The 17,462-nt window shown below is 44.6% G+C and overlaps 1 protein-coding gene across 1 annotated transcript in view; it reads left to right on the top strand.

Annotated features, from left to right (window-relative positions):
- The window catches only part of NWD2 (NACHT and WD repeat domain containing 2), a 132,118-nt gene extending 115,062 nt beyond the window's left edge, over positions 1–17,056 (top strand). The window contains exon 7 of the mRNA XM_072125901.1: positions 12,061–17,056. Within this exon, the coding sequence (XP_071982002.1) occupies positions 12,061–15,993 (3,933 nt within the window). The 3' untranslated portion in view covers positions 15,994–17,056. The remainder of the gene's footprint in view (positions 1–12,060) is intronic.
- The last annotated feature ends 406 nt before the right edge of the window (positions 17,057–17,462 follow it).

Genomic DNA, 17,462 nt, shown 5'->3' with positions numbered 1-17,462 from the left:
ATAATAAAAATAAATAAATACAAATACAAATAAATAAAAGTTTAAATCACTCCCTTTCCTTAGAATAAATATAAAAATAGTAAAAATAATAAACATATTAGGTATCACCACGTCCCAAAATGCCCATTATATAAAAAATATAAAAAAGTTTATTCCCGGCCGTGAACACCATAACGGAAAATAAAGCCCAAATATCCGACTCGCCACTTTTTCGCAATTTTTCCATCCATGAACATTAGAATAAAAAAATGATCAATCAGTCATATAGGTCCCAAATTGATATAAATTAAAATGTCAGTGTATACCTCAAAAAATTACACCTTATATAGGTCCATAAAGTTATTGGCCTTGGAAATTGGCAAAATGGCAAATTAAAATCTTTTGTACAAAATTTTTTTAGTAGATTTAGTAGATTTTTAAAATCTACTAAAACCTACTAAAACCTATATAAATCTGCTATGCCTATGATCCTTCCAATCCAAAGAAAAAAGGGGAGGTGTCATTTGGGACGCATAATCAAAGTCATAAAAACAGCTCCCCCAAGAAAATGCTGCAAATGTGTTTTTTTGGCAGTTTCACCACACTTGGAATATTTTTCCAGCTTTCCAGTATATTGCATGGAATATTAAATTGCCCCAGTAAAAAGTACAATTTGTTTCACAGATAACAAGCCCATATACATCTCTGTTTACAGAAAAATAAAAAAGTTATCACTTTTGGAATGAGTTTTTGAAACGCAAAAACAAAAATGGGTCCTGTAAGGGTTAACTTTGGAACTGCCTACATTGTAAGATCATAAATAGATCCCATTAATATCCAATATGCAGAAACATATGTATAGAGGTTCAATATTGAGTGGAATTTTTCATCCCGCACTCTCCAAAATCCACTAATAAACCACCATATACAGGAGCCATTGTCTGCTGGCTGCTGCGGCAGTTAACAACTAGAGATGAGCGAACATGCTCGTCCGAGCTTGATGCTCGGTCGAGCATTAGGGTACTCGAAACTGCTCGTTGCTCGGACGAATACTTCGCCCGCTCGAGAAAATGGCAGCTCCCGCCGTTTTGCTTTTTGGCGGCCAGAAACAGAGCCAATCACAAGCCAGGAGACTCTGCACTCCACCCAGCATGACGTGGTACCCTTACACGTCGATAGCAGTGGTTGGCTGGCCAGATCAGGTGACCCTGGGATAGACTAGCCGCTGCCCGCGCTGCTCGGATCATTCTGTGTCTGGATGCCGCTAGGGAGAGAGCTGCTGCTGGTCAGGGAAAGCGTTAGGGTGTTTTATTAGCTTACTGTTAGGCAGGAGTGATTCTCAAAGAACCCAACAGCCCTTCTTAGGGCTACAATAACGTTCTACTTTTTTTATTTTAATTTGCATCTAGTACCATTTTGTGAGGAATTAGCAGGGGGACTTGCTACCGTTGTGTTTAGCTCTTAGTGGCACACATATCCATAGCAAAGACCGAAGTGGGAAAATTTAGTAGGGGTTGGATTTCAATTAGGCACTAACTCAGTGTCATCTCATCTGGCATAGTAGTGTGCTTTGATACTTGGCTAGAAAATAGCCATAGGAGAATACAAACAGCTTACTTACGCATACAGTAGCGTTCTATATATTTGATTTCTGGTTGATCTGCTGGTGGCTGTACTTTCTGCAGTGCATGTACTAGCCAATTCTGAGCAATTTGTAGTGAGACTTGCGACCGCTGTGTTCTGCGCTTAGTGACGCACATATCCATAGCAAAGACCGAAGTGGGAAAATTTAGTAGGGGTTGGATTTCAATTAGGCACTAACTCAGTGTCATCTCATCTGGCATAGTAGTGTGCTTTGATACTTGGCTAGAAAATAGCCATAGGAGAATACAAAGAGCTTACTTACGCATACAGTAGCGTTCTATATATTTGATTTCTGGTTGATCTGCTGGTGGCTGTACTTTCTGCAGTGCATGTACTAGCCAATTCTGAGCAATTTGTAGTGAGACTTGCGACCGCTGTGTTCTGCGCTTAGTGACGCACATATCCATAGCAAAGACCGAAGTGGGAAAATTTAGTAGGGGTTGGATTTCAATTAGGCACTAACTCAGTGTCATCTCATCTGGCATAGTAGTGTGCTTTGATACTTGGCTAGAAAATAGCCATAGGAGAATACAAAGAGCTTACTTACGCATACAGTAGCGTTCTATATATTTGATTTCTGGTTGATCTGCTGGTGGCTGTACTTTCTGCAGTGCATGTACTAGCCAATTCTGAGCAATTTGTAGTGAGACTTGCGACCGCTGTGTTCTGCGCTTAGTGACGCACATATCCATAGCAAAGACCGAAGTGGGAAAATTTAGTAGGGGTTGGATTTCAATTAGGCACTAACTCAGTGTCATCTCATCTGGCATAGTAGTGTGCTTTGATACTTGGCTAGAAAATAGCCATAGGAGAATACAAAGAGCTTACTTACGCATACAGTAGCGTTCTATATATTTGATTTCTGGTTGATCTGCTGGTGGCTGTACTTTCTGCAGTGCATGTACTAGCCAATTCTGAGCAATTTGTAGTGAGACTTGCGACCGCTGTGTTCTGCGCTTAGTGACGCACATATCCATAGCAAAGACTGAAGTGGGAAAATTTAGTAGGGGTTGGATTTCAATTAGGCACTAACTCAGTGTCATCTCATCTGGCATAGTAGTGTGCTTTGATACTTGGCTAGAAAATAGCCATAGGAGAATACAAAGAGCTTACTTACGCATACAGTAGCGTTCTATATATTTGATTTCTGGTTGATCTGCTGGTGGCTGTACTTTCTGCAGTGCATGTACTAGCCAATTCTGAGCAATTTGTAGTGAGACTTGCGACCGCTGTGTTCTGCGCTTAGTGACGCACATATCCATAGCAAAGACCGAAGTGGGAAAATTTAGTAGGGGTTGGATTTCAATTAGGCACTAACTCAGTGTCATCTCATCTGGCATAGTAGTGTGCTTTGATACTTGGCTAGAAAATAGCCATAGCAATAGGATAGCATTGTTTGGTTTTAAAAACTCAAAAAAAAACAAAAAACACAAAAAAAAAAAAAAAACACAAAAAAACCCAAAAAAAAGTAAAAAAAAAAATAAAGTTATAACTCTCATTTTAAAAATGTTTAACCCGAGGGCTAGGGGTAGAGGACGAGGGCGGGGACGTGGGCGTCCAACTACTGCAGGGGTCAGAGGCCGTGGTCCTGGGCGGGGTGAGACACCACCTGCTGATGAGGGAGCAGGGGAACGCCGCAGAGCTACACTCCCTAGGTTCATGTCTGAAGTTACTGGGACTCGTGGTAGAGCACTGTTGAGGCCAGAACAGTGCGAACAGGTGATATCGTGGATTGCTGACAATGCTTCGAGCAATTTGTCCACCACCAGTCAGTCTTCCACGCAGTCCACCCATGTCACCGAAATCGCCACTCCTCCAGCTCCTGCACCTCAGCCTCCTCCCCCCCAGTCTGCCCCCTCCCAGGAAAATTTGGCATTTGAACCGGCATACTCTGAGGAACTGTTTTCTGGACCCTTCCCACAGTCACAAACCACTTGTCCGGTTGCTGCTGAGCAATTTTCCGATGCCCAGGTTTTCCAACAGTCACAGTCTGTGGGTGATGATGACCTTCTTGACGTAGTGGAAGTGTGTAAAGAGGTGTCCGACGATGAGGAGACACGGTTGTCAGACAGTGGGGAAGTTGTTGTCAGGGCAGGAAGTCCGAGGGGGGAGCAGACTGAGGGATCGGAGGATGATGAGGTGACAGACCCAAGCTGGGTTGAGAGGCCGGGTGAACACAGTGCTTCTGAGACGGAGGAGAGTCCTCGACCAGAACAGGTTGGAAGAGGCAGTGGTGGGGCCAGACGGAGAGGCAGGGCCAGAGCTGGTGCATCAGCGCCAAATGTGTCAACTAGTGAAGCTCCCGTGGCGAGGGCTCCTGCGGCGAGGGCTAGATCTTCAGAAGTCTGGAGGTTCTTTAAGGAAACACCGGATGACCGACGGACTGTGGTGTGCAACATTTGCCAAACCAGGCTCAGCAGGGGTTCCACCACTACCACCAGTATGCGCAGGCATATGAATGCTAAACACCCCACTCAGTGGCAACAAGCCCGTTCACCTCCGGCCGTGCACACCACTGCTCCTTCCCCTGTGTCAGCTGCTAGTCAGCCCCCTGCCCAGGACCCTGCCACAAAAACCCCATCGTCGCCTCCACGATCCTCCACAGCATCCACCAGCGTTCAGCTCTCCATACCCCAGACGCTGGAGCGGAAACGCAAATATAGTGCAACCCACCCGCACGCCCAAGCCCTTAATGTGCACATCTCCAGATTGCTTAGCCTGGAGATGCTGCCCTATAGGCTAGTAGAGACCGAGGCCTTTCGCAACCTCATGGCGGCGGCCGCCCCTCGGTATTCGGTCCCCAGCCGCCACTACTTTTCCCGATGTGCCGTCCCAGCCCTGCACCAGCACGTGTCAGACAACATCATCCGTGCCCTGACCAACGCCGTTTCTGACAAGGTCCACCTGACCACGGACACGTGGACGAGTGCTGCCGGGCAGGGCCACTATATATCGCTGACGGCACATTGGGTTAACTTGGTGGAGGCTGGGACCGAGTCTGACACTGGGGCTGCTCATATACTGCCGACGCCGAGGATTGCGGGGCCTACCTCGGTCCAGGTGTTTCAGGCCTACTATGCCTCCTCCTCCTCCCACCCCTCCTCCACCTCCTCCTCCGAACTACCATCCGTGGGCACGGCGCCATCAGTCGGTAGCTCTAGGCACAGCAGCAGTGCCGTCGCTAAGCGACAGCAGGCGGTGCTCAAACTGCTGAGCCTAGGCGACAAAAGGCACACCGCCCAAGAGCTATTACAGGGCATCACGGCGCAGACTGATCTGTGGCTGGCACCGCTGAACCTCAAGCCGGGAATGGTTGTGTGTGACAACGGCCGTAACCTGGTGGCGGCTCTGCAACTCGGCAGACTGACACATGTGCCATGCCTGGCCCATGTGTTAAATCTGATAGTTCAGCGTTTCCTCAAGACATACCCCAATCTGTCTGATTTGCTCACGAAGGTGCGCCGCATCTGTGCGCATTTCAGGAAGTCCAGCCCAGATGCTGCCACTCTCAGGGCAGCGCAGCGCCGCCTCCAACTGCCCGCTCACCGACTGTTGTGCGACGTGCCCACGAGGTGGAATTCAACACTGACCATGTTATCCAGAGTTTACCAGCAGCGCAGAGCGATTGTAGACTGCCAGATGTCAACTTCCACCAGAACTGGTAGTCAGGTCAGTCAGCTTCCTCAAGTCTACAATGAGGAGTGGACGTGGATGTCTGATATCTGTCAGGTGCTGAGTAACTTTGAGGAGTCAACACAGATGGTCAGTGGCGATGCCGCCATCATCAGCCTCACCATCCCGCTGCTTGGCCTGTTGAAAAACTCTCTGGTCAGCATGAAGTCGGAAGCTTTGCGCTCGTCACAAGAGACAGGGGAAGAATATTCCCTTGTTGATAGCCAAAGCACCCTCAGGTCTGTTTCTCAGCGCATATCGGAGGAGGTGGAGGTGGAGGAGGATGAGGAGGAAGAGGAGGAGAATGTTGGTGAGACACAAGAGGGGACCATTGTTGAGTCCTTTACTGTTCAGCGTGTATGGGCAGAAGAAGAGGAGTTGGAGGAGTTGGAGGAGGAGGAAATGGACAGTCAGGCCAGTGAGGGGAGTGAATTCTTACGCGTTGGTACTCTGGCGCATATGGCAGATTTCATGCTAGGCTGCCTATCCCGTGACCCTCGCGTTCAAAGAATTTATTCCAGCACCGATTACTGGGTGTTCACTCTCCTGGACCCACGGTACAAGCAAAATCTTTCCACTCTCATCCCTGCAGAGGAAAGGAGTGTGAGAATGCATGAATACCAGCAGGCCCTGGTGCACAAGCTGAAACAGTATTTCCCTTCTGACAGCGCTAGCGGCAGAGTGCGTAGTTCTGCGGGACAAGTAGCGAGGGAGAGTAGGCGAGCAGGCAGCTTGTCCAGCACTGGCAAGGGTACGCTTTACAAGGCTTTTGCCAGCTTTATGTCACCCCAGCAAGACACTGTCACCTGTCCCCAGTCTCGGCAGAGTAGGGCTGATCTTTACAGAAAGATGGTGAGGGAGTACGTAGCTGACCATACCATCGTCCTAAATGATCACACAGCTCCCTACAACTACTGGGTTTCAAAGCTGGACATGTGGCACGAACTGGCGCTGTACGCCTTGGAGGTTCTTGCCTGCCCTGCCGCTAGCGTCTTGTCCGAGCGGGTTTTCAGTGCAGCTGGTGGCATCATCACCGATAAGCGTACACGCCTGTCGACTGACAGCGCTGACAGGCTGACGCTTATTAAAATGAATAAAGGCTGGATTTCTCAGAATTTCCAATCTCCACCAGGTGAAGGAAGCTCAACCTGAATAATTGATCCACTCCTCCTCCTCCTCATTTTCCTCCTTCTCCTCCTCTTTGTACAGTAAAGCAGAGGAAAATGGCTATTTTTTGACAGGGCCCACTGGCTCTTGCTATAGTACTTCATGCATTTAATTTTTCTGGAGGGCCACCTACCCGGTCCTCTGTTTGAAACAATTTTTGTGAGTGCCACATACAGGCACTCAATCTATTCCATTTTACTGGAGGGCCACCTACCTGCTCCTCTGGTTTGAAAAATTTTTGGGACTGCCACATACAGGCACTCAATCTATTCCATTTTACTGCAGGGCCACCTACCTGCTCCTCTGGTTTGAAACATTTTTGGGACTGCCACATACAGGCACTCAATCTATTCCATTTTACTGGAGGGCCACCTACCTGCTCCTCTGGTTTGAAAAATTTTTGGGACTGCCACATACAGGCACTCAATCTATTCCATTTTACTGCAGGGCCACCTACCTGCTCCTCTGGTTTGAAACATTTTTGGGACTGCCACATACAGGCACTCAATCTATTCCATTTTACTGGAGGGCCACCTACCTGCTCCTCTGGTTTGAAAAATGTTTGGGACTGCCACATACAGGCACTATCCAAATTAAATTGTCTCCATAGCAGCCTCCACACGTTGTCTCCATTGCTACCTCCAAAAGTCGTCCATATAGCTGCCTCCATACATCGTCCCTTTATCAAACGAGGTGTGTCAGGCAGAAATTTGGGTTGTTTTCATGGATTCCACATCAAAGTTGTTAACTTTGTCGCCACCCTGCTGTGTTATCCACAAAATATACTGGCAAACTTTTACCATTTAGGGATATTATTTCAGCGCTTCTTGCGCATCTGTTTACATTCCCCTCACCCGGCATATCCTAAACTTATAAGAACGCTACTACACTTGATCTTATACAAAAGGTTCTTAGAAGTGCTGTTTGGGGAGTAGCCTAGAGACAGGGGCTTGAATTGGCGAAAGCTCGCCTGGCAGCGGAGCGCCAGCTCCATGCGCATCATGCGCTTCTTGCGCATCTGTTTACATTCCCCTCACCCGCCATATCCCAAACTTATAAGAACGCTACTACACTTAACTTGGTGCAGGCTGGGACCGAGTCTGACCCTGGGGCTGGTCATATACTGCCGACGCAGAGAATTGCGGGGCCTACCTCGGTCCAGGTCTCAAAGGCCTACTATACCTCCTCCCACCCCTCCTCCACCTCCTCCTCCTCCGAATTACCATCCGTGGGCATGGCGCCATCAGTCGGTAGCTCTAGGCACAGCAGCAGTGCCGTCGCTAAGCGACAGCAGGCGGTGCTGAAACTGCTGAGCCTAGGCGATAAAAGGCACACCGCCCAAGAGCTATTACAGGGCATTCCACATCAAAGTTGTTAACTTTGTCGCCACCCTGCTGTGTAATCCACAAAATATACTTGCAAACTTTTACCATTTAGGGATATTATTTCAGCGCTTCTTGCGCATCTGTTTACATTCCCCTCACCCGCCATATCCTAAACTTATAAGAACGCTACTACACTTGATCTTATACAAAAGGTTCTTAGAAGTGCTGTTTGGGGAGTAGCCTAGAGACAGGGGCTTGGATTGGCAAAAGCTCGCCTGGCTGCAGAGCGCCAGCTCCATCCCAAGATCCAACTAACATAGTTGCAGCACCTTTAATCTACTACTAGTTCACTGCCTCCATAATAATAATAATAATAATCTTTATTTATATAGCGCCATCATATTCCGTAGCGCTTTACAAATCATAGGAAACAAATACAAATGTATTGTAACAGAGCACAACATTTGTATGGAACAACAGGAGTGAGGTCCCTGCTCGCCAGAGCTTACGGTTTATGAAGATGATGGGGTAACACGAGGTAAAAGAATATTTAACGGTCAAGCCATTCTTCTTAGGGAATAGAACAAAATATAATAAATGGAATTGCTGTCGCTTGAACCACTCAGCCGTCATCTTATATACCAGGTCCAGGGTGAATGGGACTGCAGAGAAGTCTGGTGCCTGTTGGTTGCTGGATAACAGATGGGAGGACGACACAGGACGGGTTAGTAGAAGAGTTAAAACTTCATGCAGTTAATGAGTGTTATAGGCTTGCCTAAAGAAATGGGTTTTAAGAGCACGTTTGAAACTTTGGAGGTTAGGTATTAGTCTGATAGTCCAGGGCAGAGCATTCCATAGAATTGGTGCAGCTCTAGAGAAGTCTTGGAGACGCGAGTGGGAGGTCCGCACTAGGGTAGAGGTTAATCTAAGATCACTGGCGGATCTAAGAGCACGGGTTGGGCGATAGACTGAGATAAGAGAGGAGAGGTAGGGGGGTGCAGCATTATACAGAGCTTTATGGATGAGGGTTATTATTATTTTAAACTGTATTCGAAAGGAGACTGGCAGCCAGTGCAGCGACTGGCATGAACTGTAAGCATACATGGTCCCCTTATCAAACGAGCTGTGTCAGGCAGAATTTTGGGTTGTTTTCATGGCTTCCATGTTAACTTTGTCGCCACCCTGCTGTGTAATCCACAAAATATACTGGCAAACTTTTATCATGTACCGATATTATTTGAGCGCTTCTTGCTCACCTCCTTTGGTTCCTCTCTGACACCCATTGGTTTGAAGCCTGAGTCCAATTAGGGTATGTCGCCATGCCACTCTCTAGCCTGCTGCCGCTGCCTCTGCCTCTGCATGCCGTCCCCTATAGTGTCAGGGTCAATTATTGGATGTTTTACATGCTATCTAGCTTCATTCTGTCACTCTGTCATGGCCATGCTGTTGCCCATAATTTCGGCATAATGGTGCGATTAAGCAGCCTCAGAGGCATCCATGCATGCTGCCCCTGCTGTTTCCTGTCCATTTCCGTGGTGTTTCCATCCTTTTCTGAGGTTCCCAGGTGTTTGGCCAAGCTTCCCTGTGCAGAGCCTTGGTCCCCTTGAAAAATGCTCGAGTCTCCCATTGACTTCAATGGGGTTCGTTATTCGAGACGAGCACTCGAGCATCGGGAAAAGTTCGTCTCGAATAACGAGTACCCGAGCATTTTAGTGTTCGCTCATCTCTATTAACAACCAATCAAAGCTAAGCTTCTGTTTTGCCACAGGTCATTAATATGAGCTCTGGCTTTCAGCCTCATTGATGAAAAAAACTGATGGACAGACAGACAGACAGAAAGAGAAATACATGGAGAGAGACAGACAGACAATCACAAACAGACAGAGAGAAACTAGCAGAGAGAGAGAGAAAGAGAGTAACAGGCAGATTGAGACAGACAGAGATAGAAAGTCAGAGATAGAGAGATAAACAGAGATTTTGTTATAATTTTGTTAAAATTTAGAGAAGTTATTTGTGGAGCAGGAAGTTGTAAGTGTATCCTTGCCAAATGGATCTTTATGGCTCATTGTTATTACATCAGTTATTGGAAATACCGTATATACTCGAGTATAAGGCGACCCGAGTATAAGCTGAGACCCCTAATTTTAGCACCAAAAACTGGGAAAACCTATTGACTCAAGTTTAAGCCGAGGGTGTAGTATACAGCTAGCCCCCATGTAGTATACAGTCAGCCAGCCCCCTTTAGTATACAGTTAGCCAGCCCCCTGTACTATACCGCCAGCCCCAAGTAGTATACAGCCAACCCCATTTAGTATACAGCCAGCCCCAAGTAGTATACAGCCAGCCCCATGTAATATACAGCCAGCCCCAAGTAGTATACAGCCAGCCCAAAGTAGTATGCAGCCAGCCCCAAGTAGTATACAGCCTGCCCCCATGTAGTATACAGCCAGCCCCAAGTAGTATACAGCAAGCACCGAGTAGTATACAGCCAGCCCCCATGTAGTATACAGCCAGACCGTATAATATACAGCCAGCCTCCATGTAGTATACAGCCAGCCTCCATGCAGTATACAGCCAGCCCCCTACCAAAAAAAATTAAAAACGTAATACTCACCCTCCAGTGTCCAGATCGTTGGCGTGGGTCTCGATATTCAGCGCGAGGCTCCTGATCTTTGGCGCGGGTACCGGTGGCTCCTCTTATCTCTTCCCTCTTCTTTCTTCTCTCGCCGGCAAAATCGCGTCCATGCGATCTGCCAGCGGTCGCATAGTATGATGCGGCAGTGTCGCTGCTGATGACGTCATCAGCCACGACACCGCCACATCATAATGTGCTCCCGGACGTGACTCTGCCGGCGAGAGAAGAGAGAAGAAAGAAGAGAGAAGAGGAGTCGCCGGGACCCGCGCCGAAGATCGGGAGCCTCGCGTTGAAGATCGGGACCTGCGCCAACGATCCGGACACCGGAGGGTGAGTATTAAGTTTTCTTTTTTACTTGACTCGTGTATAAGCATTTTTTGTGCTGAAAAACTCGGCTTATACACGAGTATTTACGGTAATTGAATTTACAATTTGAGTTCATTAGGAATAATATATTCACATTTTTGTATCTTTGATAGTCTATATTGAGGGTTAAAGATTAAATGAGGAGTAACTTAAATAAATAATATAAGTGATCACAAGAAATGTTCTTAGTATATCTTATCTAAGAGCTGTGCCCCTTTCTCCATTTGCTTTGGTTCTTATCACCCTCCTTCTTAATCTGCTTTTCTTTTTGAAATCTCTGCTGACTTCAGTCTTACTAGTAAAATGGGCAGAAGCTTAGGTTTCTGAAGTGTTACCATTCACATATTCACACAATACTGTGTTGTTTGCAAAGTCGTGTGAACATTTAGTTATACTTTAACTATAATAATCCTGGCAGTCTAGCCTGCCTCACACCTGCTTGTTTCTTGGACTTTTAGTTAATAGTAGTGTAGATATTAGGTCCTAATGATTTAGATGGTCTATACCAACAAGATCAATATCCCTTATTGCATTAAACATTGTTGAATTATAGGCCTGTACAGTATAAGGCAGTAGTGGCGAACCTATAACACGGGTGCCAGAGGTGGCACTCTGAGCCCTTTCAGTGGGCACTCAGGCTGTTGCCCCATGGCAGAGTTTGCCAGACAGGGATCTTCCTGCAGTTTCAGGACTTTCCATGCTTAGCATTATTTTAATGTGGAGCATCCTGGTCTTCCTGAGACTGCAGGAAGAGAGAGGAGGTGTGGACAGGGTCAGGTTATCATTCTGTGTGACCCCTGAATCTTCTTGTTCAGGGGGCTGTCAAGGGAAGCTCTAGTGGCAATCCAAATTTCTTCTCCTTCTGAAAAAGGTATTGGTGTCCTCAGGCCCATTGAAAGCTGTCGTACAGCACGGAGCAAGAAGATTGTAATAAGTTACTGTATGATTTGCTTTGTTGGCACTTTGCAAAAAATATGCAGGTTTTGGGTTGCAGTTTGGGCACTCGACCTCTAAAAGGTTTGCCATCACTGGTATAAGGTTTCCATTCAGTCACCCAGTATTTTAGTTGGATAAAAAAGTGTTCCACGCTGGACTTTTTTCTTCCATAATTTTTATGGGAATGTAACTGAGCCTCCAAAGCAGATGTGAACTTAGTCTAATAGAATATGTCTATCACATGGTCTTAGATTAATCTTAACTTTCATGTAATTTTTAGCTTTATTTGACCATTTCGTATTTTAATTTTACGTTATTTAATTTTATGTGTTATAGGTTTGTTCATGGCTTCAAGAAGAAATGGGACCGGAGTCTGATCCTGTCGTCATTGTAAGATTTCTTGGATCTACCGAGATGAGCTCCGAATTAAGCGGTCTGCTTCAAAGCCTATGTGAACAGCTAGCCGTCAATTACAGATGTTTACTGCAGAGCATTCCTAAAAAGATTGTAGATCTGCGAGAGCTCTTTTTGAACTTGCTGAATGAATCATCTTATCATAAACCCTTGGTCCTTGTGTTAGACAGCCTTGAACAACTCGCAGATAGTGATGATGCCAGGAAACTTTGGTGGCTCCCTATTCATCTTCCACGTACAGTTCGTATCATATTGTCAACACTGCCAAACAAGCATGGAATCCTCCAAAAACTACGGTGCCTTATAAACAACGAGGACAACTACATAGAACTTATTCCACGAGACAGGAAAATGTGCAGCCAAATACTTAAACATCAGCTATTGAGAGTTAAAAGGAAAGTAACATCGGGCCAACAAATTTATGTAAACGAAGCATTTTCTAGGTGTACCCTACCAATGTTTGTAAATCTGACATTTCGAGAGGTCAGAAATTGGAGGTCTCATAAGGATGTTGACGAATCAACTCTCTGTGTCACCGTCCATGAGAACATTGAGCAGTTATTTTGTTCTCTGGAAAATAAGTGTGGACTGAGATTGATCTCAAGAGCACTTGGTTATATCACAATGGCTAAAATCGGACTCAGCGAGGTGGAACTAGAAGACATTCTAGCACTTGATAATAACGTCATGAATGAGTTAGTAACAAATGGGAAAATATTGAATCCATTAAGAATACCATATACAATCATTGCACAAATCAAAGAAGATCTTGCTGGATATTTAGTTGAACGACACATTAGGAATTGTAACCTTTTGGTTTGGTCTAATAGACATCTTCACCTCATCGCCCAGAAGTTGTATCTCAGCAATGATGACGACTTGCAGGAAATGCATATGAATATGGCGGAATATTTCCTCGGTGCATGGTCGGGAGGCAGGAAAAAAACGTTCTACAATGATCATAACTATTTTGAAAATTGCATTCCGAATGAACACAGGGGATTACGTGCCAATGATATACACTACAATGATGAAAATGAGTTTGACAGGCAGGCCCCCGAGCAGCCATGGGCATTTCAGTGTAATCCTTTACAGCCTGATATTTTTTTTGTAAATCACAGGAAAATGACAGAACTACTACATCATTTGACAAGAAGCGGGATGACAGATGAAATAATGTCTGGGATTACAATGAATTTTAGCTGGCTCTACACAATGATCAAAATTGGACAATTTGATAGGGCTTTAAGTGACATTGAAACAGCGTATAATTATTCACAAGAGAAAGAGCTGAAATTTCTCGCTAGTACACTTCAAAGCATAAAAAACAAAGTTCTGAAAAACCCAGGGTCCCTTTCAGCTGAACTGCAGCAAATACTTCTTCCAGTTGTGATTTCCTTGCCTAAGTTCAGAAACCTTCTTGTAGAATGTGACAAAGATGGACCTAAATACTGTTCGATTGTCCCATTGCACTCTTCGATGGATGTGACCTACACCCCGGAAAGACTTTCACTTTCAACCAGCTCGTTGCATGTTACAGAGGTCCTCCCTACTTATAGCCCAAATATAATCATTTCTGCACTTGAGAATGGCACAATCAGTACCTGGGACGTAGAGTCAAGGCAACTTTTAAGGCAAATAACCACAACTCAGTTTGTAATTATGGGAATGAAGCTAACAGCAGATGAAAAATATCTGGTTGTCTCCACAGCAAAAAATACTCTCTTAATCTATGACAACCAAAATTCATGCCTTCTGTCAGAAGTAGAAGTGAAAGGTTCCAAAAGTGTAGGAGGTGGGCCAAACCTAATCAATGGCTTCACGTTGTCCCATACACATGCACTAGCCTGGCTGGAAGCAAGTAAAAATGTCAATGTAATAGATTTACTGTATGGATGGCCACTATATAATTTCCATTGCTGGTACGAAGTAACTTGCATCCAATGTTCTTCAGATGGTCAGTATGCATTTTGTGGCCAATACCTCAATACGACCACCATATTCCACTTAGGCACCGGCGAGAAGCTATCAACTGTAACCTCGGAATTTTCTGGTGGGTTTGCGAAATATATTCTTGTTCTTGATACGAGTCAAGAAGTGGTCATGATTGACAATGAAGGCAGCCTCTCTGTTTGGAATATAGAGGAAATAACCAATCCCCAAGTAACGGAAGAATTTGATTGTACGAAAGGCGACAGTGACGTCATTAGCACCGAACTGTCTGAAGACCAAAGTGCACTTTTAATTTGTAAAGCATTAAGCATTGAACTTTTGGACACACGTATGTGGAAAGTTTCTGAGAAGTTTAGGGCAAAAACAAATGAGAGATTTATATCTGCTGTACTTTCTCGGAACTGTGACTGTATTATTGCTTCCATGGAAAATACCTCATCTATATTTGTGTGGAGAAGAGACACTGGGCAGTGCATGGCAAGTTTACAGGAGATCTCAGGGAGTATAGTGAAATTAGTAAAGTCGAGCCATCATAACTTACTTCTGTCCCTGTCCATCAGTGGAGTGCTTTCTATATGGGACATTGACATCTTAACCGCAATGTCCAATATTGACAAGACTGGAAGATCTGTTAACACGGTTTTATTGTCCGGGAGAGGGGATTACATTTACTCAATTGATGGATCAGAATATGTTCAAAAATGGAATTTTAATACTGGCTTTATTGAATCAGCCTTTAAGCATGAAGGTGTTGTAGAAAATGGTGTACTCACAGCCACCGGAGAACTGCTGGTCACCTCAGATGACAAATGTAATCAATATGTCTGGCATACCGGGACTGGGGAAAACCTCTTCCGGATAAGTGGTCAACGAATATCTCAACTGTTAATTACACACAATGATCAATTTATAGTGTCTTTATGTGAGCAAAATGCATCCAGAGTATGGAGGCTCGCCACAGGCCATAAAGTATGTAATATCTTAGCTGCCTTAAAGAATGCCCTTATAACAACTGCAAACACTTTTTTGATTGGAATGACCAAGAACAAACTTTTGGCCGTGAGCCTATGGACAGGAAGCATAACAAAAAAATACTGCATTGACGATGGATCGACCATTGTCAATTTTCAGTTGATACCGGACTGTCCAGAGTTTGTTGTGTTCATGACATCCACTGAGACGGTGAGCATCTGGAGCCTTGCTGATGAAGCCATTTGCAGAAGAGTCCAGTTACCACTAAACTTTTTAAGAAATCTTAATGATTTTGAAATCTCTCCTAATGGGAAGCTTGGGATTATAACTCACGGAGATGAAAAGTTCAATGTTTTGGATCTTCACACTGGAAAACTCAGAGTGATTCATGCATCAGGGATAATATGGAAGCAGAGATTGTCTTGCGATGGACGTTATCTTGTCTACATTTGCTTCCAAAACGGGGAAGACGATGAAGATAATTCTGTCTCAAGTTTAATCGTGATGAGACTTGCAGATGGGAAAAGCATTGGTGCTTGCACGTTATATAAAACGCCAACCTTTCTTGCACTCTCACAAAGGCACCTCAATATTGTAGTAGGGTTTGACGACGGAAGCATTGGTACTTACACTGTGGTGGACCGGGTGGACGCAACTTTAAAAATTAAAATTGCCACTTCGAACAGCCGTCAAATTTTCAATAACAAAACACACTTTCATAGGCCAAAATGCAATAACCACATATTCAAAATGGCACCTGACTGCTTATGGAGGGAATCCACCGAAGTTTTTGCGAGAGATAGCCCCATCACAGTTTCCGAACCGGGTGAAGGAACGGAGTCAACGCCTACCAAAAAACATAACTTTTGCTATGAGAAAATGTGTTCTGCCATCGACTGCAGGGGACAGAGCTTTGCCGCTAACAATTGAGGCCACCAAATGATTGATATGTTCAAAAATGTTTACAAATGCAGTGTTTTCTGGTGGATAAATTATGTTACATTTTTCTTGTGATAGAAGTCACCGAAAGTATGGCAGAATTACCCAGCACTTAGTTATTGGTCTGTTTTACAGCATGCACTATATAACTATTCGAGGAATAAAAGAAGAACACTTACCACCCTCGCCATTTTCTCCGGTACAATAGAAAAACAAACATAATGATCAGATGAAGGTTTTTTTTCCTTGGAATCAGATTACTGTTTTCATCCTTGGTGCATTGACGTTTCTTATAGTAGAACAGATGCAGAATTTCTCTACAATTCAACAAGGGGTTATTATCTTTTCCATTTTCTCAACCTTTAATATAGATATAAAATGTGACATCATACTGGTTGCTATCGGCAGTCCAAAGGAAAAAAACTGTAGCCAGTTACATAATGGTCTAGAAAAAATAGAAAAATGCATCTCTATACTATATAGTTGATCCCAATTCAAGTTATGCCCCATTCTCCCCAATAAGTCCACATGTCACTCCATGTGTTAAATATTGGTGGTAGGTTCTTGTGCTATCCAGGATACTGGCTCTGCCATTTTTATTTTAAAATGTATTTATTTTTATTTATTTTGATACTTAAGGCCTATTTTTAGAATAAAAAGTAAATCAGTAGTAAATGGATTAAGGATGACCACAAATGGCCCCAAAGACTGTATAGAGGCAGCTCTTGGACTCAACTCCTATCTCAGTGTCTCTGTTTCCTCTACCTTTTTGTCAAGCTGCAAGTCATTGGTGCGGTGTCTTGTGGGAATTTCATCCAATCACAAAACCAATTGGATGTTGATGACTTATCGTGCAGAAAGGTCAGAAGTACCGACCATTTGATAAGCGGCCAAAAAGTCCTTTTAATAATTTTTTATGAAATGACCGTAGACCATGGGACACTTTTTTTTTCAATTCTAGTGGTGAAAGGGGTTGGAAGTTAATATCAGACTCAGCCAATAAACTAGCACCAGTACTGTTTCTGTGAAAAAATAGACCCCTTAGAGTTGTTGTTTTTTTACATTTTTAAGGTGGATCCGCAGATAGTAAAGGAAATCTACCATTTGAAAATGGTCATTGTGACCCAAACATACCATTAACATAAGGGTAGGTAAGCTGATGCTTGAGGTTGTCTTGTTTAGGCACAGAAATCAGCAGTTTCATCCAAAAATCAATTTATACAATAGGCAAATTACCCATGAAACAGGGCGCTTTGCGCTTGGTCACTAGCATAACTATGCACGTACGCATGCTTGCAAGTTCTCCCCCCACCCTCGCACTGTGTCTTCATTATCCATGGTCGTCCGCTTTGCAGTGCCGCCGTGCCAAATGAAGATACAGTGGACATGTGCCATTACTCCCGAGAGTTCGGTGACATCACCGGCTCTCAGGAGCGAGGGAGGGAGGGTGGTTGGAGAAC

Source organism: Engystomops pustulosus, chromosome 1 (assembly GCF_040894005.1).
Source record: "Engystomops pustulosus chromosome 1, aEngPut4.maternal, whole genome shotgun sequence".
Classification (NCBI taxonomy): Eukaryota; Metazoa; Chordata; class Amphibia; order Anura; family Leptodactylidae; genus Engystomops; species Engystomops pustulosus.
Note: the sequence above shows the minus strand (reverse complement) of the source record. Positions and strands in the feature narration are given on the sequence as shown.